This window comes from Lacerta agilis, chromosome 2 (genome assembly GCF_009819535.1).
Source record: "Lacerta agilis isolate rLacAgi1 chromosome 2, rLacAgi1.pri, whole genome shotgun sequence".
NCBI classification, from domain to species: Eukaryota; Metazoa; Chordata; class Lepidosauria; order Squamata; family Lacertidae; genus Lacerta; species Lacerta agilis.
Genome location: NC_046313.1, coordinates 55564379 through 55591681, shown reverse-complemented (window position 1 = coordinate 55591681; position 27303 = coordinate 55564379). Strand labels below are relative to the sequence as shown.

The following is a 27303-nucleotide window of genomic DNA, read 5'->3' as shown; positions in this document are numbered from 1 at the left end:
CTTTGCACAAATTATACGGGTTTCATGTGCCTCATGTGCTGAGAGAGGACTTTCTCCCTCTCCTCATTTCTCTTCCTCCCCAGACGTTTGGTTTGGTTTTAAATAGCTTGATTATGACATCAGCTTATTGTGTACACTTTTGCCAGATCATAATCGGTCTGTGGTTGCTTATGATGGATGCTCCCGCTTTGCATTCCCCATTAGCACCGCGGTGCACAACCCAGTAAGACTGGGAACCAAACAACTCCTTCAGCCACTCTGCAGGCTCAAATGAGTGCCCTCGGTCACGTGACCCATTGCACCAAGCCTCTATTCATTCGCTAAGCCGTGTCTCGTCTGCTCAGTGGTTTAATTTTCACCACTGGGGCACCGCAGCCAAGAAACTTGAGGACAAACTCTGAAAAGAAAAGCTGAAAAGAATGTTTAATGAGAATAAATGTTCAGCCCGTCATCCATCTTAATGAGGGAGACAAACAGGGTATTTTTCTTTTTATCTATTCTGAAATTTGTATGGTGCTTTTCTTCCCAGGGAAAACCGTGGCAGCCGAGGGTAAGCGATACAGACTACGACTCAATCACTGTCCGGTATCATCCGTGAGAACAACAACCCCAAAACAAAAGCAAGCGGTGCCAACATCTGTCAATATCAAGCAGGTGGAAAAAAAGCACTGGGCTGGCGGGGGGACACAGCTCTGCTTCCTGGGTTAGGAATGAACATAGTACTTACAAAACACATTCAAAAGGGAGAGGATCTGGGGAACCAACATTTGCACCAAGCAGGGTGGTGTGCAGGCTCACCACCAGTGCAACCAGAAGCTGCACCTCACCACCACCCTCCATGGATTCAGTGTACGTAAGATGAGCCCATGAGCAGACTTCCTCCACATAAGGGTGATCGTGGGCCAACAGGACCCACATTCCTAAATGGAAGCACTCCGCATGTGTATGTTAGTACATGTGTACAGCATCTTCTCATGCATGTCAAAAGCAGGATGGGTTTATCCAAGGCATGGTGTATCCCTGCATCCATGCAATCCCCTTAACACATGCGTTGAATGCGGGTGGAGAGACTCCACGCGAAGGGAAATGCATTGGGGAGGAGGGTTTTTACCCAATTTGCAACTGTGTGGGGTTCACATGCTTTAAACCGAGTCAGACAATTGGTCCATCTGGCCACACTTGACAGACAGAGGCTCTTGAGTTCTCCCACAGCCCTGTGTGGAGATACCAAGGATGGAGCATGGGACTTTCGGCATTCAAAGCAGATGCTCTGTCACTGAGCTTCAGCTCTGGACTGAGTTGCCAAAGCAAGTGTATCAGTTCCTTTCCAGGGTGCTTTTCATAAAGATAAGAAAAGTCCAATGTGTTTAGCAGGCTTTTGCAGGAGTTCAGATGCTTCTGCTTTTAGTGAATGTTCTATTTTATTCCTAGTTTGTTTGTTTTTTTACAGCTTTGTTGGTTTTTTAATGGCTTTCCATGGCTTTCCATTGCCTGTGATTTTCATTACTGTTTGTTACCTTGATCCTTCTTAGAGAGGTGGGATATAAATAGATTTAATAACTGGGGAAGGGTTGGCATGATCTGTAGCAGATATATCACCCGAAAGAAAGGAGTCTGGCATAGGCCTGATATGGCTCTTTGAAGTCAGAGCAAACTATATTTCCAGCTATACTGCAATATAGAAACAAGGGTGTGTGTGATCCCCAATGTTAAAAACTTATCCAATTGGATATTGATCATGATGATATTTAAAAAATTATCTTGAACTCTCAAGAAAAAAAGCATTTTAAGAATAAACAAAGAAATAGAAATGGTGCTTACTTTGAAAGCTTCCTTCTAAAGGGCTATTTCTCATTTATGTTAGGGTCACCTGCACAAATACATTACAAGCATATGGCTTCCCCAAAGAATCATAGGAACCAGAGCCGTCTCATACATAGAGGCCGGTGGCGCGGCGCGCCAGGGCGCAGGGCACCCCAGGGGCGCCCCCGTGAGCCCGCCGGCATACCGGGCTCCCCCTCCCCAACCCGCCCCCACCCCCATGGGCAGGCAGGCACTCGCGCGCCGGCGGGCGGGCGGGCTGTAAGCCGCCCGCCCTCGCCTCCCGGAGCCCCAGCTGGAGTGCTGAAGCGGCGCGGGGCTTTGCGCGACCTTCCAGCACTCCAGCTGGGGCTCTGGGAGGCGAGGGCGACCGGCTTGCAGCCCGCCCCCCCCCCCGCCGGCTTGCAGCCCGCCCTCCCGCCGGTGCGCGAGCGCCCGTCCGCCCGCCCCTCATCCTCCGCCCGCCGGAGCGCGGGCGCCCGCTCCAACGCCCACGAGGGGCGGCCAGCGCGGGAGGGAGGCGGGCGGAGAGGCGGCAGGCTGGGGGCGCCGAGGGATCGCTGCGCCAGGGCGGCAGATCCCTCTAAGACGGGCCTGATAGGAACTGTAGATTGTTAAGGGTGTTGAGAATTGCAACTGTGTGAGGGGATAAACTACAGTTCCCAGGATTCTTTGGGGGAAGCCATGTGCTTGAAATGTATGCTGTGGGTGTTGAGTGCGAAAGGCAAACATGTGAACCTGGATCCCTGAACTTTGAAGATTTCCTTGTCCCACTCTGGCCCTCCATGCCCCACCCAAGACTTTCCCAGAGGGTCTCTCAAACCTTGGGAATTTTGCTGGGATGTAGTATCTCTGAACCCAATCCATTGGTGCTACCCAATTTCTCTCCTCAAAGCCCCAGTGAAATGCGGGGAAAGATACACACAGTAGATTCATCTGCCCTCACTTTACACCCTAAACCCTTATCCCAACTAGCTTTTTAAAAAAAACACGCTTTATGAATTTTTGCATCACTTCTCTCCCAAGCAACTGCCTTAAAATCTTTTAAGGCTTAGAGCTTTTCATTACCCTCTTTTGGTTTGGTTTGGTGTTTTTGTTTTTTTAAAAAAATAGTAATAGTGGCAATAAAAGGACTTTAAAAATAAAAGCTATTTAAGTAGGTGAGTTTCAGTAGAGCAGCTCATCGGATGTTTCTCATTTTGCATGTTTACTGCCATATCCTGCAACTTGCGAGCGCTTGTTCCTGTGTGGCACACACATACACACGCACACACAAGCATTTGATGGTACACAAGAAGCACGTCTTGGGAAGGAAACAAACACATAGATTTTCATTAGTAAAGCCTCAAGGATATTCAGGATGTTCCAAGCATGTCAGCAGCACGTCTCACATGAATGGTATATAACATGCTGGAGGAGGGGGAGAAATGGGTGCATTGTTCAGCATATTCACTGTGCGTGTGGTATGCATGTACTGCTTAACCTGCCAACACCCAGACTTTGGAAACGAGACCGGATGCAAGCTCAACGCAAGGGGGGGGGGGAGAGAAATCATATTAATGGAACAAATTTACAAGGACTTGGGTCATTCTTCTGGTTTGGTTTTGCTGGATATGCATTTGTTAACTAATGGGGGACTGATCACCAGCATCACCAATTCCTTCCAGGTTCTGCATTTACTAATGGAGACCAGGATCATCGCTTCCCATAAAGGCCTGCTTTATATAAATATGAAAATTCCACCCCTTTAGCTCCACGGATTGTAACCAAGGGTGAAATAATTCAGCATTCTACAAAATGAGATCAAGGATGCACTCTGGAACAATGAGATCCTTTGAAATCGGAAGTGTAGAAGACTAGGAAATACGGGAGATAGCAAGGACGATACCTACGTTACACTGTTGTCAAGTGTGTGTGTTTGTGTGTGTGTGTGTGTGTGTGTGTGCACTTGCAAGTCTATAAGATGTCAAGGAGAAAGAGATACATTCATTAAAAGACTTTAAAAGGTGGCGGGGGGTGTTTTGTTGCTCCCCACCAACAATGTGCTCAAAGACATTTCATTTGAATAGCAGTCGGTTATTGCAGGGTGTTTCAGTCAAGCTTGATTTACTCATGCAGTTGGTGGTGCAATGGCTGTTGCATTTGTGCTGCTCTACAAACTGCTGTCCATGTGATATATATATCTGGGCAGCACGATGCTAAAATAGCCGGAGTCACGCAAGGAGTTGCTTCACTGTGTAGCCTGGCTATGATTGTGCAAGCCTTTCTAGCCAGTGCCAGGACTCTGAATAGATATGTGAACTGGGTCTCATATTGATACAGGTACACAGAAAACTGTGTCAATAGGTAGTCAGGCTGTTGGTTTACCAAGCAGTTAGTTTCTAGCTCAGCACTGTCTACACTGACTGGGAGTGACTCTCCAGGGTTTCAGGGCAAGGGGGTATCCCAGCCCTACCTGGAGATGCAAGAGATTGTACCTGAGACTTTCTGAATGACAAGCAGATGCTCTACCACTGAGCTATAGACTTGCCCTAAGAAAGGGCCCTTCCCTCTTGCAATCTCCCTATGAAATCTGGAGATGCTGCGTCACTAGTTCCAGAATAATTAAGGAAAGAAATACAGGCAGAGAAGCTGATGAGTACCAAATAAATCTTGAAACCAGAAAAAGTCCCACGCCGCAGCCTAAAGCCACACTTCCAAGAGAAAAGTTAATTAATTCAAAGTTAATTTATGGCAAATCTGAAAGCAACCATTTATGGGAATCCCATCCGTGCCCTTGCACTTATGGAAGGGATTTAGATTTGGCAGAAGCATCCACTATTGGAAGAGTAATAGAATCATAGAAATGTGTGGGTAGGAAGGGACCCTGAGGGTCACCTAGTTCAACCCTCTGAAAGGTAAGAATTTCAACTTAGGCAGCCTTGACAGGTGGCCATCCAACCTCTGCTTGAAAACCTCCAAGGAAGGAGAGCCCACCACCTCCCAAGGGAGACCGTTCCACTGCTGAACAGCTTTTGCCATCAGAAAGTTCTTCCTGGTGTTTAGTCGGAATCTCCTTTCTTGTAACTTGAGTCCATCAGTTTGGGTCCTACCCTCAGTGCAGGACAAACCGAGCTTGCTCCATCTTTCATGTGACAGCCCTTTAGATATTTGAAGATGGTTACCATATCTCCTCTCAGTCTCCTCTGCATGAGGCTAATCATACCTAATTCCCTCAACCGTTCCTCATAAAGCTTGCTTTCCCAACACTTTATCACCTTGGTCAGCCTCCTCTGCACACATTGCAGCTTGTCAACGTCCTTCTTAAATTGTGACACTCAGAACTGGACACAGTACAGAATAGAGTGGATTGCTTCCCTTGACCAGGACACCATAAATCTGTTGCTGCAGTCTAGGATAGCATCAGCCTTTTTTATTCCTGCTGACTTATGTTAAGTTTGTGGTCTACTAAGACTCCTAGAACTTTTTCACATGTACTCCCGGCAAGCCATGTGTCCGCCATCTTATATTTGTCCAGCTGCTTCTTCCTGCCTAAGTGTCGAATCTTACATTTGTCATCTTGAGTCCTGATTCTGTCTTCTGCGATATTGGCTACCCCTCCCAGTTTGGTGTTATCTGCAAATTAGATGAGTACCCTCTCAGTACTTTCAGCCAAGTCATTTATAAAGATGCTGAACAACAGGCCCAGGACACTACTCTGTGGCACTCTACTTGTCACTTTTTTCAAGATGACGAGGAACCATTAGTGAGCAATCTTTGGGTTCTGCACCCCCTGAAAATCAGCCCCAGAGAGTTAGAGACCCTCCAACACCGTTTGACAGGTGGCACAGGGGTTGTAAAGAGAAGGGGACTTGGTTCAACAGCCTTTCCACAGAGGGGGCAGCAGGATTGGATTTCACTCTTTGTTTCCATAAGCATACTTCCCCTGTTTCCCAAGACATTTGGTAGGAATTGGGTGGGTTGCCATATCAAAACACTGAAACTACAAAACACAGCTGATGTGTGGTGAATCTTCCATGTCACCCAAAGGATTGAAGCTATTGCAAAATGAAGGATGGTCTTTGTGTTCTACGATTAAGGATGAAATCCTATAGAAGCAATTCTTCAAAATGTTCAGATCTGTCAAAAGCCAGCTGTCATGCAACATCCCAGCCCCCAAGGTCATTGGGCTTCCTTACTTATTGCATACCAATGACCTGCTCCCAGCTCAGATCACAGCATTACAATGTATGGTGATGATCTAACAAATTCTTATCTTGAAGTTCTTGTAGCTCTTTCACTGCCTGTGCATATTTTTAAAATATGGTTTTCTGAAGGAAGGAAAGAGACACATTTTATGGATCCATCTAGCATCTCAGAATTAACTGCAACACCACCTTGTTAAAAAAAAAAGGCAGCCCTGTCACCTCAAAGGCAGAGAGTTAAAAACCACTTCTTTCTCAATCCCCTCCTCCTCATCTTCTCCTTCTCTGCTGTGTATGTTATCCTCTAAAATACTCTTGTGCCTTCAGCAGAATCAGTTATTTTCGTTCCCTGTAAGTCCCTCCCCCTTTTTGGGGGGTTGCGAAATTGCTGAAAGTAATTTAGTCTCTCTGCATATTAATGAGTTTGAGGAAAGGGCAGCGGGAGCTGTTTTAAAAGAGGAGGGAAGCGGCAGCGCGCAGACAGACAGCGGCTGAAACCGACAGGGCTGCAATAGCAGCAGCAGCAGCAGCAGCAACCAGGAGAGAGCAGATCATAGGCATTCATTCACATTGCAATCTATAGTGTGGCAACACCAAGTCTCAGTCTGACCAGTGTGTCTAATCAAAGAGGCAAAGGAAAGACAGCAATTTATCCAAGTGAAATCTAAGAGAGCATACCTTTAGGCTCCTTGAGGTCTTCTTATCATGAAGCTCTTGACAGCAGTTTTCCTCTTGCTGTTCATTGTAATCTGCTTTACCAGCGTGGAAGGTAAGTTAAGGTTATTCACTTACCATGCATTTCAGCACCTTTTCTCTCTCCCTCATTCCCTCTCTCCCTCCCTCTCTCTCTCATGCACACACATTTCACTTTTACCGCTTGTCGAAATAGTTTTGAAATGTACTTAGAAGCAACTGACACCTGAACTTTAAAAAAAAATCCCAGAGCAAATATATTTTAAGCTATAGATTTGTATAGCAAGAACACCAGAAAAGCAGAAACCACAGCTTCTCCCCAAAGTTAACTGAGCTAAAGTGCGTATCACAGGAAATATTCCCCTTGCATTTAATTTGGTGTGGGCTCCTTTGGAATGGTGAATTCACACACATCAATGCACAATGGCGAAAGTAATTAGAACTTGGACCGGTACAGTTTCAGCCAAACTCTGCAGCCCATTAAGTACTAGTCCCATTCTCTTGGGAATGGTTTTGAATTGGCCACCCTTTAATTTGAAGGGATGGTTTTTGCCCAGCTCAGATGCTGCTTTGACAATTTGTATATCAAATAATTCCGAAAGAATTCAGAAGTCTTTATCTTCCTTTTCCAATTTTATATAAAAAAGAAGCAATCAGTAGCAAAAGTTATATTTAACCATCATCTGAATAGTGTGGCTTGACTGTTTATTTTTCTTAATGTGCATTTTTTTTTACAAAGTTTGATCGCAGCAGGTGTACTTTTAAAAGACATATGGCTTCAAATACAAAAGATTGCCGTCCTGTGCACACTTACTTGTGAATTAGTCCTAGTGAACCTATTGGCTCTTACTTTCATAAATTGGTTGGGTAGTCTACTAACTTTAGTGGAATTCACTTAACCATATACAGGATTTTGATCTTAAGATCTTGCTCAGTGAAAAACTTTTGTGTCTTTTTTGCAATATGTTACTTAGGATTACAACTAGCCTAGATAAAAAATACAGTAATGTCCTCTTTCATATTAAACTGTAGAAAAGATGAACTTTTTCTATACTGTATATGTTTAAATAGCTCGTGAATTAAAGAGAGTTTGGGAGCAGTGATAAGGGCATGTATAATATGGAATGAATTTTATAAGCACACATTGGTAAATACTTTTTCTTCTAGGATCAAAATGCAGATGCGCAAGAAAGGGCCCCAAGATAAGATTCAGTGATATACAAAAGCTGGAAGAGAAGCCAAAGTATCCATATTGCAAGGAAAGAATGATCATGTAAGTCACACCTTTTTTTAAAAAGGGTATTATCAAAATAAATATGTTTGTATCAATCAGATTGTTTTTCTGCATTTTTTATATTTTAAAGAGAGAGAATGCCTATGACAGTATGCTAACATGTTAAGCCCAGCACAATTGGTAACTGTTATGAAAATGTTCCATCTGTCCCTGATATAGTAAATCTGCTTAATTGTAAATTGCTAGAAAAGAAGACAAGACTTATATTAATATTAAAATGCCTTTAAATGCCGTGAGCAACATTAGGTGCCTTCTATCTATCTATCTATCTATCTATCTATCTATCTATCTATCTTTATTTCATTGAGCTCCCTCTTATTTTTGTGGAAGCAAGGAGGCCAAATATCTGCTATAGAAGGCTGCAATATTGTAGAAGTGCTTGGCAGCATAATCCTATACATTACTCGGAATTAAGCCCCACTGAGGTCAACGGGACTTACTTCCATATAAGTGCATATAGGATTGCAACCTTCGTCCCATTCTCTCCAGTGGGCTTAAAGCAACTGAGTTCAGGATTGCCCCATAAGGTTGCCATAAATCCCATCACACTCCGTGGAATTTAACTTCCACATAAATATTGCTTTGTACATGTGGAACACCTCTTTGTTGCGTGGAGTAACCGGTATCAATAAATCAAAGTGCTCAGCCTCAAATATAAACATTACCTCTCTATCTTTGGGGACCTGTTTCAACTTGCACAACTTTGAATGAGATCATTTCTGCTTAGGCATTTCTTGTGAGGCGTGCCAAATTAAAAGTCTGAAACTTTTGTTTGTTTGTTTTCACACTGCCATGTCATTTGTCAGAACGGGGCCAAGCCAACATTATGAAATAAAACAATTAGAATTCCTCCTCAGGATGCTGCCTTTGGAACTAGTTACATAACAAGTGGTAACCAACTTGTTCCCTACTTAGAAAGAGAGAGAGAGAGAGAAGGCTGTGTTGCATCACAACTGGGTCTTGTTTGCGTCAGCTGCTGCTAGAAACACAACACAACCCAGCCCTGCTTATGCATGACAGCCCTCTCGGCCATAACAAGGTTGCCAGAAAGAAGCCCGTGCCCTTCCAAATGGTAAATTGAATGTGTGGGGCTGGGGGTGGGTATATGGAAAGGAAAAATTGCCATTTTCAGGACTCATGACATCTCTGTTGTTGTCTGGGACTGGGCCGCTCCACTGAAAGGTTCTGGGAACCTGCTGACTAGCTCATGAATGAAATGCCGAACAACCAGTGGCTAATTGTGGATTGGAACACACCTAGAGGTTAAGAACCAGTCAACGTGACTGGGAACAAATCCCCACTTAATGACCTGTATCTACTCACTTTATGGACAGCAGATTAAGGCCTCCAGTGTATCCACCCTATTCTGATTTTTAGCTTTGCACCAGCTGCCGCTGAATGGAATGCTCCTAGAAATGAGAAAGATTATATAGTTTTCAGTGGTTGGAACATGGTTGGTATGAAATAAAATGACCAGAAATAGCATCTTTGCACTCCTTGGCTTAAGGTCAATGGGTGTGTCCACAGTATAGACCACTTATTTCCACACTGGAAGTAGCTGATGTCCATTGATTTCTGTTGCAGTGATAGAAATGCTCAGGTGTCCAAGAAAATGGAAAACCCCTGTCAGATAGGCGGACAGTTGTTGTGTGAACCATGCGCTAAAAGCAAACCATACTACACTTGGATGAGCTGGTTTGAAATCAAAACCCTGGCAACTAATGTTTCGATTACAGTGGTTCTCATAAAGTATTGGGAGTAAAGCATACTAGCCAGTGATCAGCAGTTTAATGCAAAGCTCTGTAGGCGAAGCAAAGTCTTCTATTTTATAGTAACTTACTTAAAGCTTCCAAACATGTCTATACATCATGATCTGCTTTTCTAGTGGGAAGCACAGATTTCTTCGGATCAAACTGAGTCTACCAAGTAAATTGCCAAAACTCATCTGATTATTTTTTTCACAGGGTAGAGTTATACATTTCATGGTGTTCTATGATTCTTTTTTTTTTGGACGTTGGGTAGAGGGACTTTTTAGAACTTTCCTTTTATTCCATTCTCCACTGACCCCTCTCCCCGCAGCTACTTTTACTCATGTTGGGTAAAGATACAGGCATCTTTTAAGCCTAACTTGTGCTTGTAACTACGTTGTATTCCCTGATTACATTGGAAATATTTTGAATGGGCCAAAGCTTTCTTACAATTATGCTGATTAGCACATTCCCAGTAGGAACCTGTTTCTCCATCAAAGCACATTCGACCACACTTCCCTTGCTGATCAAGCCTTCTTCTGCCTGATTCCAGATTATCCCCACTCTCATTGCAGCCCCATAAGACACAGCCCACACCGTTCAGATGCAGAGGCTTTTCAGGGGGTACAGAGAAAGGGGGTGAAGGGAAGAGAAAGGTAGATTGTGTGAGGATCCTACGGCTTGCGTGATTGGATGCAACTCATAATGGCCAAGACACTGATTTGACACCCATGTCAATATTTCTAAATAATAATAATTTCCACTTTCATAATCCCAAAATACATTATACGGGACAGAGTTCTGAAATGCAAAGGTATGGGCCACTTGATGTGTCAGTGACTAAATACACATTTCTGGTAAATTTCTTCATAAGAAATAAATGAGTTAATTCTCATACTGACATTCCTGCAGTGGGCGCTAATTGGAATGTCCCGAACAACTTTGCTCATATAGTTTAGGAAGAAGGTGCCCCCCCCCATATTCTGGTTATTTGGAACTGTCTGGCTTGTGTTTTTGGCGTTGCTCTTCTCTTCAGATGCACTGTCCTCAGCATGCCTGGCTGCTAACAGAGATCAGCAGGCGCCCCTTCTTCCATTTCGCCCGTTCATTTTAACAGGTTGGCTCTGCCTTGCATTTTGCCCAGCTTATCGTTGATAATTCTGAAATTAATTTTAGTAATTGTCACATGCACAGTTTGTCATAGTTTAAAGTCTGTAACTCCCCCTTTTTGTGTATTTGTACAATAACATAAAGATTCAATTTTTTTGCTGTTTTTTTAAATAAATGCACATATATGTGCTTCTGCAGATTGCTAACCAGTAATGCGGGAGGGGAAGTGGGGAGAAACAACCTGGAAAATGAGTCAAAAACCGTACATGTGCAGAATTCTAAACAGAATCCAGAAATCAAAAACAGAAAGATGGGGGGGTTGCTATTGTATCAGTACTGCTCTGCACGCAATTTTAGATAATTCAGAATCCTAAATGGGAACTCCAATGGGAACACTTCCTATGCATGCCTAACTCACAATAAAAGGTTTTATCTCCGTGAACTTTCTCTCCACTGGAGAGTCCTGCACTTTTCTCCATGACTCGCTAGCTCAGCCTAGCCTGGTTTAACAGGCTTGTCGTAATACACTAGGATTCTGCAAGAGCTGAACTCAGACGGATTCAGAGTTTCAGGATCCAACAGCAAACCCTTGTTTCTTTAAAATCGTACAAGGCACATTTTCTGCCAAATGCACAATTAAAAATATTAAAAACCAGAAAGCATCACAAAAGCACAATTATAACACAAAATGCCACCAGTACATTAATCATGTCCTCAACATTCAGCCTGGATAAAAAGTATCAATGCTGCAGCAGCAGAGTTATTAAAACAAGCAGTCAAGAAATGTCTTCTGAACAAACAAATGTATTTGCATAAGGGGGAAAAGAAGTCAGTGAGACAACCAGGTGGTTTTACCTAGGAAGAACATTCCACAAGTACATTAAAAGCAAATATGTTCATTTTTTGTTCACTACTATTTCCCCCCAGGATTTGGTACTCAGGGTGTACTGCCTCTGGAAATAGCATTCCATACATCAAATGTTCTGTGCTCTACATAGTGTTGGACTATATAGTGTTAGACTATAATTTCCATCATCCCTGAACACTGACCTCCAGATGATCATAGAAACAGAATTGTAGAGTTGGAAGGGACCGCAAGGGCCATCTGGTGTAATGCAGGAATCTTTTGCCCAATGTGGGTCTCAAGCCGACAACCCTGAGATTGAGAGTCTCCTGCTGTACTCGCTGAGCATGCTAGACTGCATGTTGTTGGACCGTGTTGGCTGGAGCTGATGGGAGTTCAGAATCACCCCTGTATATATAGAAACATAGGATGGTGCCAATATATGTAGCTACATCACGTTCAAAGTGGCAGCATAGCAGTGGTTGCAATTTAGAAGTCTATGGCCAATGAGTGTTGGAGGCTGGACAGCAGAAAACTGAATTTCCGAGCTTCCTTTGTCTCATGCATAGTCCAGGGGGAGGGCAAAAAAACCCAAGAGCATGTGACCGAGACTCAGGTGGTCCTCAGATGGTGAGAGAAAATTGCCTTCAAAACTCCCAGGAAGAACTGGCTCGTTCAGGACAGTATTTCATTGGCATGGCTGGTATTGTAGCTTAGTGGGGAAAACTGGGCCAGAAAAAAGGAGTGGTTCAGCCAGCCAAGAGGAAGGTGGGGATGCAGAATTTTCTTCCTACCTTGTGTACTGGAATAGCAGCCCAGACCGCTCACTCCATCGCCAAGGAAGGAGGCCACCCCTCCCTTTTTGCTCTCTCTTTCCTCCGTCCAAAAATATGAGCCAGAGTTTCTATGTGAACACCAGGAAATGGGTGTTCCACCCTCCCTCCATGTGGACCGATGTGCCAGTGACCTCCTTTCCTGACAGGTCCTTACAAATCGGCAAACTCCCATAAGGTGCGGAGGTAGCAGTTTCCCAGTCAGCTCGCATACACAGTTATGTCTCCATTACATCAGTAACCCAGGGCTGACAAAGAGTTCAGAAACGTGCATCAGCATAACAAAAGCAGTGCGAGGCTTTCCTGCCCAAGCCTTGGCTGCCAAGGACTGGAGTCTGGGCCTTGGAGTTTGCCTGCCTGATGGGAAAACCAAACAGCAGTATGCTCTCACAAACAAGATGCCAGCAGTAGAAGGACGCTGAAAGGCCGTCAAGGAAAAAAACAATAACAAGCTTCTCCAGGATGGGTATGGGAGAGACGTGTGCTCCAGACCTTTAGAAGCTCAGCCAGATTTGGCAGCCAAATGAAAAGGCAGAAGCCGTGAGGTACAAACATAAATGAAATGCCCATTAGAGAAACTTTACACTCTCCCTGAAAAATCATCAAGAAAACGTACACAGTTAAGCCCGCTTGGGAGTGGAGCTCTCCATATGAATCAAGGTCCAGAGCGCAAAACTCTCCCTTCTCATTTTTTTCAGAAACAGCTGACGTTGTTCAATATTTTAGATACATTTTCATAGTCCTAAAAGTTGGGTTTCCTCTCAGTATATCTCCTCCTCCTTTCCCTTTCTCCCTTCTTTTCTTTTAAATGTTTGAAACTGCAATGCTGCTCTGAAAGAAATTAGTGTAGAAGAGACTAAACTAGGAATGTTTTTGTGTGTTTGATTGCACTTTGTTGCAGCATGGAGTGTGAGTTTTGACTAAATTTGCAAACTGCTGCAAGAGCCACCTCTTTAATGTTACATAAATTTAGTTGTTATTATCATTATTATTAGTTTAAAAAAAATGAAATGTGTGGCAGCCTTTCCTAACGACCCCCTCCCACATTTCTGCACGTAGAATTATTGCAGCATTTCAGAAACAAACTTTTCATGAAGAAACCATCTTGACACGATCATTTTCTTCATTTTGACTGGAATCCCATTCTTTTCAAAGAAACAACAACAGATTTGTTAACAACTGCTAGCTTTTTCTGGAGTCGTTGTGGTAATAAAAAACAACAACCCAAAAGCGATTAAAACCCTTTTTTAAAAATGCATCAGACTTTACGTAGTCAGAACATTGTGTTCTGTCTGTCATTGCTTGCTTGCATGGCTTTGCCATTAAGATATTCCACATTCCATCTCAGGTAAGGAATTTTAAGGAGTACAGCTGGAAAATATATATCTAGATATATTTGATATCCTGGAGCAGTAGATATAAAAGCTGTTGCTAATCAGGTCTGAAAATAGGAAATTGGGATAATTATTTCGCTGACTCAGTGTAAGACTGTGTCGGAAAGCTGAACCTTATGCAGCCATAGAGAAGGAAAGAAAAGCTGAAAAGCTGGGGACACAATACCCTGAGGTCTGAACAGACTGGAAGGAAAGTCATTATACTGTGAAGTAAAGGAAGAGAGCTAATGTCTGGCTGGTGCAAGAAAACTTCATTGTTGGCCAGGCAAAGACTAAACAAGACATGGAAAGCTTCATAGCTTTGCCAAATCCGATGAAATTAATGGGCTCCCTGTATGGATATAGGGTGGCCATGTGTCAGAGGGCAGCCCTCTGTTTTGAAGATCTGTCTATCTGAAGTTTATTTAAAAATAAGAAACCACCTAAAAGGGGGGAGCAGGAGCCTTGAAGTAGTCTATAAACCTTGACAATGACCACCTGGTCAGCAGACTGAGCAGGCGCACATACATCCCCCGGTGTCTTCCCTACTATGGTGGGCTATTTTGTCACCTGAGATAGCTCAGTTGGTAGAGCATGAGACTCTTAATCTCAGGGTCATGGGTGTGAGTCCCACGTTGTGCAAAAAGATTCCTCCATTGAAGAGGGTTGGACTAGATGATCCTTGTGGTCTCTTCCAACTGTACAATTCTTGGATTTGGGGATTCTTTAAATTATAGCGATTATTTGCACCCATACATACAAATTACCATGTTCAAATTTTACGCAGGTTGGGGTCCTCTTTCATGGTGATGCAAGTTCTCTTGTTAGGCCATGCATGCACAAGTCGCTACCCCAAGAGGGTGTGGCAACCCTGAGAATCTTCTGACAGCTGCGGCACCAAAAAGGCTCACTAGATCTCCAGAGATCAAATCTGAAGATTCACTTTGCTAGCGCCAGCAGCTGCTTCCAAGCAGCACATGGTTACCTCAATCCACTAAGAGTGAAAAATAATCCATTGAGCCACCTGGAGTTGTGCCATTGATGATCCATGCTTGATGGAGTCCCATTCTTGTACATTCCCCAGCCAACAAATCGTTGGTCTAGTCAGCTGCTTGCCATTCTGGCAGGAAGAAGACTGTATCCAGTCTTGCCTTTCTCCCCTCCAGCAGGTGATGGGTGTTGTCAAAGCTCGATGACACTGACAATCTGTTTGTAATGCATCGGTTTCCAAATGGGCGTCAAATGAGACAGCCCTATTCATAGTTGGAATGTCCCTAAACATTCCATGACATCACATCCACCCCAGCCAACTGGGATTGGAGGCATTAGTGCAGCAAACAACAATGTGGCATGTATGCAATACACTGCAGGATGGGGGACCAGTGCTATATAACAATCTCTTAGGATTAGACTGCTAGCTATCATTCTGTTAAGAGTCCATGTTTGTTAACATTATTACAGCTGCTCCATCTTCACAACTTGTCCTTCCTTTCAGAGTCACAATGAAATCCCGATTCCGAGGTGGCCACCAGTACTGCTTGCATCCCAAACTCCCGAGTACCAAAAGATTACTTAAGTGGTACACAATATGGAAAGAGAAAGAGAGGTGGGTATCACTCGTGTCCAGAGCACAAGACAGCCTCTTGTCCCTGTGAATGAGAAGTATCTTGGGTTATTAAGTACATGTGTTTATTCTGGGAAAAGATGTCTCTGTCTAACTTGAACACTTGACCCATAATCACAGTGACAAGTGTGACATCGCTGCTGGCTTTCATATCGGAAGTGTGGTATCAATGTAATTTAAAGGGAAAGTGTCGAGCTGTCAAGTTAAATCCCAGATTTCAAAAAACATCTAACATTTCAGCTGACAGTTCCATTTTTATTTCGCAATTTGGACACAAGGGTTTAAGCATAAATCCAAGTCAGCTTAAGGACCAAACAACTAGATCCAACAACCATTCTAAGCCAAAGTAGTAGCAGAAATCAATCCACAAACTGGAACTGCTTCTACTACTTCCCCTTCCTTTTTTGCCTCATTCCCCCAAATCCTTGGCTCTTTTGATTTTATTGTGAATATCTTTATGGCAGGTGTCATTCTCTTGAATTGTATTGCCACTGGGCAGCTGCTAAATGGATAGTATGAATAGGAGTAAACGCAGCAGCTGCAGCTATTTTTGAGCACAATTAGTTTTTGAGAAAGACAGTGTGGCATAGTGGTTAAAGAGTTTGAGAGTGGCTGGCATAACTTGAGTTCAAATCCACACTCAGCCATGAAGCTCGCTGGGCAGTCATGGGCCAATCACACTCTCTGAACCAAACTACCTCACAGGGTTGTTGTGAACATAAAGTGGGACATGCTTCATGTACTCTACAGCATGTCTGGGTGACTTTCAGGAACCACGTCAAGACAAACAAGGCTGGCGTGAAGGCCTTGGCAGGTACTGACTCAAATCCTGGGACAGTAATTTAGCCTGTCTGTTAAATGAAGACGTTTACTCAGAAGTAAGTGCCACCGAGTCCAATAGGACTTGCTTCCTAGAGAGCCTTGTTTTTTGTTTCTCGTTTGTCCCTTCCTCAGTCATACTGATAGTCATGCCTGATTGTCTGCCAGCACTCTTGCGGTAGTACTTGGGAAGCCGGAGAGAAAATGGTTTGCACTGCTAAATGTCAACTATTATGTAACCTCATTTCCTCTTGTTTACTTTTTAAAGGCTACCACAGAGGAAATAAAATACTCAAGATCTTATGTTTAAATAATGCTAAGAATCTGCCTTCGGCTTGTAAAGAGCAAGGCACATCAGATGTAAACCTGCCTAGACATCCAGATGCCACACAACTGAGGGTGTCTGGTGAGAAGAGGGCTGCCTGAGGCCACGGGGTTAATTCTTAATTTCTGGATTCCTTTGGGTTGTCAGACCAGTCACATTAATTCTTTCTCTGACGGGTCACTGTATTTTACACACACACACACACACACACACACACACACAAGAAGTTGCATAGTCTGATCTGAAATGGCTAACAGTATAACCCCCCACATCAACAAAACTGCTTGGCTGTTTTCACCCACCGTCTAAAGGCTCATGTTTGCTGTCCCGTTTAACTACATAGGAATGCTGAAACAAGTCATATAACTACAAAACAAACCTGTAAGTGTAAAGTGGAAACAATGGGTGGTATTCAGCTAGGCTTTGCTCGGAGTAAAAGGTAATGGTAAAGGACCCCTGCCAGTTAAGTCCAGTCACAAATGACTCTGGTGTTGTGGCTCTCATTTCACTTTACTGGGCGAGGGAGCCAATGTTTGTCCGCAGACAGTTTTTCTGGGTCATGTGGCCAGCATGACTAAGCCGCTTCTGGCAAAACCAGAGCAGCGCACGGAAACGCCGTTTACCTTCCTGCCGGAGCGGTACCTATTTATCTACTTGCACTTTGATGTGCTTTCGAACTGCTAGGTTGCTCAGAGTAGATCCCCTGAAAGTAATGAGCATGATTAAGTTAAGTCTATTAATTCCAATGGGTAAAATTTAATTGACCAATGCTTGAGGCTGATGTGAGTTGGAGTCCAACCTCATCCGCAAGAACACAGACTCACCATTGCTGCTCTAAAACCTGCTCCCTATCCCTTGAAGTGCATTCACTGGTGGGCTGAAAAAAGCACTTTGTTTATGATCAGGTGAATTCTTTTCATATTACTTTGCAGCTTCCAGTACTGAGCTATAGCACTGAAAATGTGCTTTGTGCTAAGTCCTGCTTGCATACAGCGATGCTAATATGGTGAACACAGTACTAACAGATCAAGATCAGACAACGGACCCCAATTAAATGCTAGTTAAACATTGTACTCTTAAAAGGGTCCTTAATGACTGCTTCCACCTACTCTCCCCAAGTTTTTGAATGAAAATGTTTTAAAGGCTGCTATCCTACAGCCCTAACTTTTGAGTAAGCCCTATCAAACTCAATGTGGAATACTTCCGAGTAAACATATGTAGGATTGTTGTGGGTTGTTGTTTCTTTTAATGCTCACCTGCAGATTTGTGACATTTCACTTTCCTTACAGGAATCAAATTATTAAACAAATGTTATAATAAAGATGCTATCAAGGGAGAATTGACCATTATTCTGGATTAACAAGGATGCTCTTAGAGAGAACAGACTATGTCACATGACCTGTTCTGGCCAATGCGCTGCTTGGGTGGCTCCCACATATATGACCTCTCCCCACCCCATGGTTCTTTGTTTTGGGCAGAGCTCGGTGTGATGGTTCACTGGTTAGATCCCTAATACTATGTAGGTCTCGGGTTTAAGATCTGTGGTAAGCAATTTATGATGGTTAAGATGCCCCGTCCATAAGGAGTTCACCTATTTTTCTTCAGACAAAAAGCAACTGAAACTGTGGTTCGTAACATGCTCAACCAGAGACCCATTTCAATAGCTGTATTTATTATGCATCATGCCACATGAGAACCTCTGGCTCTGATCACTCATACAACTGCCTGCCGTTCATTTATCATCCTGCAGATAGAAGCCCTTTAAGATTAGCCTTCGGATTTTGGGAAAGCCCAGTTATGCTCACAGGAATATAACATGTATTTGCCTTATTATACCAGCAAATTCCAGATCGATGCTGTAATTTCTGGTGTTACGTTGGCACAGTGGCTACAATGCCTCTGGTTGAGCACCGGTGCAGCAAATCTCTGAATCTTAAGTAACTAAAGCAACATTAGTGTTCCTCAAAAATCTTCTGTCGCACAACTTACCCTGAGCTCACCCAAGAGGCTCATGGAGAAAGAACAAAGTAAACTTCTCTTTCCTAGGTTAAAAAGGCAGAACATTGATCATGGAAGTACCTTTGCTTCTCCCTATAGCTTGGATGAATAGGGGCTTATGTAAATAGCGATTTCCTTCAGCATCAGGGTTCATTGAACTTCAGCGCACCTGCCCTGGGGTGAAACAGCAGAAGCAGATGAACTATTAAGAACAAAGAGCCTGATTGCATGCAAACCTCCCTTGTAATACAAGCTTAAGGGACAGACAAAACACTAAACATGCGAGCCACGGAACCCAATCCCACTGCCATAGAGGTCAGTGGGGATTTTGCCAGGAGAAGCTGGACACAGCTCACAGATTAATTTTTTAATTAGGTATTAGAGGCTTTAAAAAGATAAATGCAATGAAAGCCTGCGCGTCTCCTTCCTGGAAATAAGTATGGTGTGCTGCTTCATAGCTTGTTTGTATAAATGCAGCAACTGGATTGCCTCCTCCCGACAATTTTAAAAAAGTAGAAGTTTTATGTTGTTTATTTTTGAGTCTGCAACCCTATACACACTTACCTAGGAGTAAGCTCTATTGAACAGAGTGGGACTTGCACAGGATTCCTCAGGGAAATACTTGCATCGTAGTTTCAAAAATCGTTCCACGACCTTTTCAGCAAAAACAAGTGGCTGAATATGCACTCTGACATCGTTCCAGTTTGCTGTTATGGGGTGGCAAAAAAGACGGAAATTCACAATGGTTGAATATTCTGTCTTGCCTGCACCAGTTTAAATTCAGAAGCTGTGCCTGACTGAAGGCAAAACTACAGTTGGGATTTCAGATCCTTAGCTTTATGTGGTGTTGAGTGGTGCATTGAAGTGTCTGAGAGATTGCAATGAGAGTCAGGAAGTTCATGGTTCGCATTTTAGTCCTGCCATAAACTCACTAGGGAGCCTTAAGTAAGTCACCATCTCTCACTCCACTGCCAATATGGGGACAATAATTCTTGCACAGTTGTAAAATTGATTGATGTATTGGAATGGAAGCTCTATGACTCTCTAACATGCTAAAGAAATACAGGAAGATGCCTTATAACAAGTAGGACCATTGGTCCATCCAGATTAGCATTCTCTACTCTCATTCGGCAGCAGCTGTCCCGGATCTCATAATGCAAGGGAAGCCTCAAAAAAATGCAGGAAGCAATATATTTATTTGACATTTGTGTACTTAAGATAGTGGATACCACTCATATGCACAGTTTCTATTTCTGACCTTGGACAAACAGGCCAATTGTGGCAATCTCTGCTTCTACCGGTACAGTGGGACCTCAGTTTTTGAACATAATCCATTCTGGAAGACCGTTCGACTTCCGAAACATTCGAAAACCAAAGCATGCATTTCCGGAAGTATTGACATCCGGAAAACTCAATACAGAAGCTGTGTGGCATGTTCAGCTTCTGAAAAGCATTCGAAAACCGAAGCAGTTACTTCCAGGTTTTTGGTGTTCGAAAGCCGAAATGTTCGACTTCCGAGACACTCAAAAACCAAGGTACCACTGTATTTCTATTTCCAATGGAATTATCCAACATCCCTAGGTGAGTCGCATCCATTGCGCCCCCCACTTTTGCCTCTGATCCTGCCTCCCAGCCACTATTGGCATGTGGTCCCCAAAAAGCTGTCCTCAATGCAAAGTGACTGTTGGGCTAATAAACTTTTTCCCCCTGCCCCAATTTACAGGGATGAAGATGTGTCCCAATGAATCTCTGAAATGAATCACACAGGAAGGAGTCCAACACTCCTTACTCAATTCTCCCTAGTTATATAACAACAAACTACAAAGAAGTCCTAGGTATAAAAATAAACTCTGGTGTATACTACGTATAGAGTCTTATGCTATTATCAACTGCCTTTTTTTACAACACTTCTGTGTCTAGCACAATATCCGACAGCCCAGCTAAGATCTGCAGAATAACAGGCTCACAGTTTCCTTATTTGTTGGCATTCACAGCCTCTCCTGTCATATAACCTCTCTTAGGGCGCTGGTGGAGCTTGAAAGTTACAGCAATTTGATATAAACAAGGCAGGCCCCTGTTCCCAGTCAACTGCTGCTGTTGTACTTGTACACTTGTTCCATGGTAATTGACTCTTAAACTCCTGTTTAAGATTCACAGGGAAGTGCCCTGAAGATGTGTGATAAGATCACTTACAAAGCAGCTGGTGTGTATTCAAGTCTCCACCCATGGAATCTAACCATTTCGTTTTTGGGTAGCAGAGCAGCTAGAATGAAGCAGGAAGAGCCCGGGAAAAGCTCAACGGCAAGGTTGAAAGGCTCACTCTTGCCTTGGAGATTTAAAGCAGTGTCTTATCACTTTGGGATGCGGGTGGCGCTGTGGGTTAAACCACAGAGCCTAGTGCTTGCCGATCAGAAGGTCGGCGGTTCGAATTTCCATGACGGTGTGAGCTCCCATTGCTCTGTCCCAGCTCCTGCCAACCTAGCAGTTCAAAAGCACGTCAAAGTGCAAGTAGATAAATAGGTACCACTCTGGCGGGAAGGTAAATGGCATTTCCGTGTGCTGCTCTGGTTCGCCAGAAGCAGCTTAGTCATGCTGGCCACATGACCCGGAAGCTGTACGCTGGTGCCCTCGGCCTATAGAGTGAGATGAGCGCTGCAACCCCAGAGTCGTCCGCTACTGGACCTAAAGGTTAGGGGTCCCTTTACCTTTACCTTATCACTTTAAACAGTCATGGCTTTCCCCCAAAGTATCCCGGAGAGTGTAACTAATACATTAATTAATTACACTGAGAGTTAGTTAATTAATTGCACTGAGTACCTGCCAATTCGATGAGTGAGCCTTTCACTTGCCTTGAGGATGTTGACAGGTATTTTAAGACATGACATAAAGGCAACCAGCCTTTTGTAGCAGTTATTGGCTTTGGGGTGCTCCAAGGTTGCTTGTTTTGTTGTTTAAATCCAGCCAGCTGAAAAGCAAGTTCTGTTTCTGTTATTTTGTTTTTTTTTGTTTCAGCAGAGTTTATGAAGAGTAAGAAGGCAGAAACCTAGCAGAAGAAATGGGATTCTGTGGCAGACATGAGGAAAAGATGGACAATGGAGGGAGACGACTTCTCACAAGACAAGACACAAAATCTATATTGTTATAAAGCACTTTTTACCAAGGATCACTTTTTACATTTTATAGCTGTAAAAAAAAAAAGCTGCCAGATTTCATAAGGGTCTTTTACACACTAGATTTCATACAAACCCTCTTTGTAGAGAGAAAACTCATGAGACGTAATCTTCATTTACAAATTGGTGTCATTTGTTTTTGTTTTTTAAAACCTTCATTCAATAGCTGTTCATACATCACCGTTACTGGAAACTGGGCTTTATAAGCTCATTCAGTGAATCATTAATTTGTTTTGTTGTTGTTGTTGTTGTTTTTTAAAAAAAGGTGTTCCAAAATAATGTCTCTTCTTTGGCCTTTGGGAAACGTTCTAGGCCATTGTAAAGAGTTCTAGTTTTAGAAGATTTCCATTTCTGTAGAACAAAAGAAGAGCTGAGGTAAAATTTTCTGTGTAGGATGCCTGATACATTCTGCAGTACAACTTCAGAAATAAGGTTTTTCCGTGGTTTTGAACTGGGTATAAGCTGTTCACCTGTTAATCCTTGCAGAGGGTGTAATATGTAATATGCTACCCCTTTCTTTTTGTTATTTTGTATGGGGAAAATATTTCTAAAGCAGTTTAATAGGAAGAAAGCACATTCCCCCCGCCCACCTGTGGTTCTTATTATTAAAAGGCTTGAGATATTTTAAGCTTCAGGTATATTGTGTATGGTTCCATCAATTTGTAGTCTGAAACTCTTTTTTAAAATGTACCTTTTATGGGAGATGGGGAATCTCTGATAGGGGAATGGATATATCTGTTTTAGTCACAAAGCAACATCTTTATTTTGAATGTAATACTTTCAATGGTAAGCAGTGCATTCCTCTTTTTTTTAAAAAAATTATAAATAACAAAACTACCTTTTCAATTGTAAATATACTGCAGGAGATTTTCCTCTATTATCTTGCCGTATAATGTATTGTACTGCTAAATTATCATATGCTATTTAAATGTTTGAAATATTTAGGAAGTTGCATGCAGATTTCATATTTCTTTCTATGACAAATGGAAACATAAAGAATAAAAACACATTTTAAATGGTTGACGGCCATGGTTTTTATTTTTTGCTTGGTTAAAAGTGTGGAACCCTGCTGCAGGTTAACAGTCTCTGCATTGGTCTTTTAACATTTAACACGTTCGTCAATCCCAACTCACTCTTCAAAGAAGACAGTGTAACAATTCTTGTAATCCCCACTCCAAGCCGTGCAGAGCTGAGCAGTTATGCTACTGCCATCACCCCCATTGCCCTTTACCTTTTACGGACACGGGCAAAATTCCTTTTGGTTTCCATTTTAATGCAAACCCACCTAATGCACACTCCCTGAGCCAATATATTGGGAACCAAAATGCCACTCTCCTTCAATATTTCCACTTCTCTGATTAAAATAAGAACAAAATTTTAGAAATGGGTTAATTCAGGGGTCAGCAATCTTTTTCAGCCATGGGCCGATCTACTGTCCCTCAGACCATGTGGTGGGCCAGGCTACATTTTGGGGGGAAAATATGAACAAATTCCTATGCCCCACAAATAACCCAGAGATGCATTTTAAATAAAAGGACGCATTCTACTCATGTCAAAACACGCTGATTCCCGGACCGTCTGCGGGCCGGATTAAGAAGGCGATTGGGCCGCATCTGGCCCATGGGCCTTAGGTTGCCTACCCCTGCCTACCCCTTGTGGCAGGGCAGCACAAGGCATTTGGCATCTGAGATGACCCACAAAATGGCACTCCCCTAGAGAATAAGGAGTGACAATCTACATCAGGAACAAGGGTGGAAGGAGACAAGTAGGACCTCCTATTCGCCAAGAGGTCACTGTAGAGATGTCATTAGGGGGGTTGCTGAGATGTCAGATCCAGCCTCCAAGGGGTGTGCTGCAGCTGTTGCTGCCACTACCTCCACAACAGCAGACGGTGCATTCGCTGGAGACCAGATCTGCTGCCCCTGTGGACTCCGCTGCCTGAGGCAGTTGCCTCACCTCGCCTCTTGGGTGGGCTGGCCCTGCATGGCTTCACAAAAGTGTGCGCACTAGCGAACGCAATATGCAAAAACACAATACACTGCGAGAAGCAGCTGGCAAAATTGTGTGTATTAGGTGAATTGTGCTTGAAAAACCAAACACGTTTTTACATTGTATCTGAAGTATCTGAAGAAGTGTGCACGCACACAAAAGCTTATACAAAGAACAAACTTAGTTGGTCTCTAAGGTGCTACTGGAGAATTTTTTATTTTTATATATATTTTGACATTTTTCATACATTTAAATGATGATGGTGATGATGTCACGGGCTGCAGAAATGACACAAACTAAATTTAAGATTGGAAAAATGAGAAGCGTAAAATGACAAGATTCTTCCATCCCTCTTTACCTATTCTTAAACAAGGGCCTTTGCCTCTTAGTGGGTTTGACCATCCATCACTCTGAGCCTATGCATAGTGAAGAAAGTTAGATGTCAGCAGCTTTAATGAGATTCAAGGGGTAAAGATACACAAAAGAAGAATGAGTTCAGGTTATACAGGTGCATACCTTTAGTAAAAGTAGGGAAGGTATCCAGCTTTGTCCTAACCTAGCCCTCCCCAGCCTTACGCTCTCCACCACTTTTGACCTTTGGCTATGCTGGCGGGCTGCCTAATGCAACCCATCTTACCTAAATCCAGGTTCTTGAACTTTCTGCTCAGGTTTTTCCAGGTTCAGAAAGCCAGGAGGGCAGGAATGTCTTACCTTGACGGCTGATCCAAAACATTATGAGGCTGATGGGACTGGGGTTGTTCCATATCGCTGTTTGAACCTAGTCAATTCCCCTCTCAGTTCTTCCCGCTGTCAGTTCTCTTAATAGTCATTATTTCCCCTCCCTCTCTTTCTGCCTTTAATTTTAGCATTACATTATCATCTGGGCTGCATCCATTCTGCAATTATACTGTATCAGTTTCTGTTTTAATAAGTGTGCCAGAGTAACTCATGCAGCTGTGCTAAAAGCACACTACAGGACCGGGGGGAGAAAGAACATTTCCTTGCCTTTGGTCAACTTTAAGTATTACATGGAATTAGTAATGGGATACAGAACCTGTCACCACTTACATGTCACTTGTTCTTATATGGTCTAGGGCAGGAGTGGCCAACATTTTATTAATAAATGTCTCGTGATCTACATGAATGCTCTGTGTTGTGCTCTTGTGAACCAGATGTCCACCATGCCTCAACATACTGGGAAGCCACTGGGACCCAGTGGCGAGGTGTATGTAGCACTAGGAATTCATTAAGCAGCATTGTACAAACAATCTTCATTGAACTTATTAACTTTCCATGGTCCGTTGGTGCTAAACCGATGGGCTGTACCAAAATACCGGATAGGAATCTATAGAAGATTCCCCCCCCCTACTTAAATTAATCCATGAAACAAAATTGGCATCAGCTAGTCAATTTCCTAGCAATCTCAGAACTGAATGTATTCATGTTCCAACAGATGTTCCCAGCTGGATGAATGGATCTTTACCGTGAGTGTCTACTTCTTTAGGGCTTTAGTGTTATTTTAAAGCCTATAATCATAGAATCATAGAATTGGAAAGGACCACAAGGGTAATCTAGTCCCAAACCCTCCCTTAGAGGAATTTTTTTGTCCAATGTGGATCTCGAACCCACAAGCCAGAGATTAAGAGCCTCACGCTCTCCCACCTGAGCTATCTCACTCCATCCACTGATGTTTGGGTGTTTTAAACTGTTTTTAATCATCTTATGTGAAAATCGCCTTGAGACTCTTGTATAGAATGGGGTTAAGAAATCCATGATGATGATGAAAATGAAAATGAAGAAGAAATGGTGAATAATAGCTATCCTCCTACTTCAGCTAGCAATTTTAGTTCACCATCAGGCATCTATGGAAAGTGGGGTACCAAAAGATTCCAAATTGCTCTGGGCTATATCAATCCATATTATTTAGAAGTCAGATAAGAGCAAATTTGAACAATCTTTAACTACCGGTAGGTAATATTAAATGAGAAGAGAAGACTCCCTAGAAAAGACCCTGATGCTGGGAAAGATGGAGGGCACAAGGAGAAGGGGACGACAGAGGATGAGATGGTTGGACAGTGTTCTCGAAGCTACTAATATGAGTTTGGCCAAACTGCAAGAGGCAGTGAAGGATAGGTGTGCCTGGCGTGCTCTGGTCCATGGGGTCACGAAGAGTCACAAAGAGTTGGACACGACTGAACGACTGAACAACAACAACAATATTAAATGAGTGAAAAAAGTGGGACCCTTTAAAAGAGGGAAACTGCTAGAAACAGCCCTAAAAAAAGGTAAAAGCAAGTCCCCTCCCCCCGCTCCGCCGGAAGTCACCCCCAGCTGAAAATGTAGCACCAGACTAGTTTTAGCATGTTTTATAACTTTGGTTACTTTAAGAGGCAGCGTGGTATGGATATGTCAACTGCCTTCATTTCTTTTTTACTTAGAATTCCAAAAATAAAAATCCAATATAAATATTATTACATAATCAAAAGAATCCAGACATAACAAAGACCAGAATAGTAACTGTAATTACTACTACCTGAGGAAAGAAGAATCTCTATGCAGAGCTGAAAACCACAGTCATTTAAGTCAAGACATACTTGAGTAACAGTGTAATCCTTCATCTACACTGAAATAAGTACTGTACTATTAAATTCACTGGGGCTTGCTCCCAGGTAAGCAGGGTTAGGATTGCAGCCTAAATTATCTAGGAAGTTTGATGTTTTACTGTCTTTTAATTTGTTGGAAGTCACACAGAGTGGTTGGGGTAACCCAGTTAAATGGGTGGCACATAAATAATAAATTGTTGTTGTTGTTGTTGTTGTCCATAAAGCAGAGTTTCAGGTACTGTATTACAGTGATTCGGGTTCTACCTGCAAGGATACTACCAGAAAGTAACACTAGGAGTTCACTGTTTACCTCCATTACTTGTGCTGTGGGATCCCACGAGGGTCCATTCTGCCTCTTATGCTATTTAACATCTGTACAAAACCATCCAGAGCTATCATTCAGGAATTTGGAGCACAGTGTCAGCAGTATGCCAACGACACACAGCTCTGTCTCTCCATTACATCAGAATCAGGAGATGCCATGAAGGTGTTGAGCAGGTGTTTGAAGGCACTGGTAGACTGGATTGTGGGGGAGGCTAATAAACTGGGGCTGAATCCTGATAATACAGAAGTGCTGTGAGGAAAGGTTGGTTCCCACGCCCAGGAATTAGCTATATGTCCTGTTCTGGGAGGGTTTGCACTTCTCCTGAAGGATCAGATTCATAATTTGAGAGTACTCCAAGATTTGGACAATTCATGTGCAGAAAGTCTCCCAGGTCACTTGCTTGAAGTTTACCTTTCTCTTTTGCTTTCAAAGCTGTTTTTAGTGGAGTATAAGTTCTCTCTCTTTTGCAACCACATCCGAAGTGCAACCCAAATTAATCTCCTCCCACAACATAGAGAATACCTTATCCATATGTGTTCCATGCTTTCTG

At 43.0% G+C, this 27303-nt stretch overlaps 1 protein-coding gene across 2 annotated transcripts; it reads left to right on the top strand.

Moving 5' to 3' along the window:
* Positions 1 to 6471: 6471 nt before the first annotated feature.
* CXCL14 (C-X-C motif chemokine ligand 14) lies at positions 6472 to 22854 on the top strand. 2 transcript variants are annotated; one of them, XM_033140134.1, is made up of 4 exons: positions 6472 to 6774; positions 7866 to 7971; positions 15396 to 15506; positions 21679 to 22854. In XM_033140134.1, exons 1-4 carry the CDS (start codon positions 6711 to 6713, stop codon positions 21695 to 21697), a joined length of 300 nt encoding a protein of 99 aa, XP_032996025.1. In that variant the 5' UTR covers positions 6472 to 6710; the 3' UTR covers positions 21698 to 22854. The 2 variants fall into 2 exon arrangements, with proteins under 2 accessions (XP_032996025.1, XP_032996026.1); XM_033140135.1 differs by having other exon boundaries at positions 6477 to 6774; positions 21682 to 22854.
* The last annotated feature ends 4449 nt before the right edge of the window (positions 22855 to 27303 follow it).

What these genes read in the sequence shown, in the direction of transcription:
- CXCL14 (XM_033140134.1), top strand. Translation starts at nt 6,711, where the DNA reads ATGAAGCTCTTGACAGCAGTTTTCCTCTTGCTGTTCATTGTAATCTGC. An exon ending in CTGCTTTACCAGCGTGGAAG is followed by an intron (nt 6,775 to 7,865) that starts GTAAGTTAAGGT and finishes TTTTTCTTCTAG; the next exon opens with GATCAAAATGCAGATGCGCA. An exon ending in TGCAAGGAAAGAATGATCAT is followed by an intron (nt 7,972 to 15,395) that starts GTAAGTCACACC and finishes CCTTCCTTTCAG; the next exon opens with AGTCACAATGAAATCCCGAT.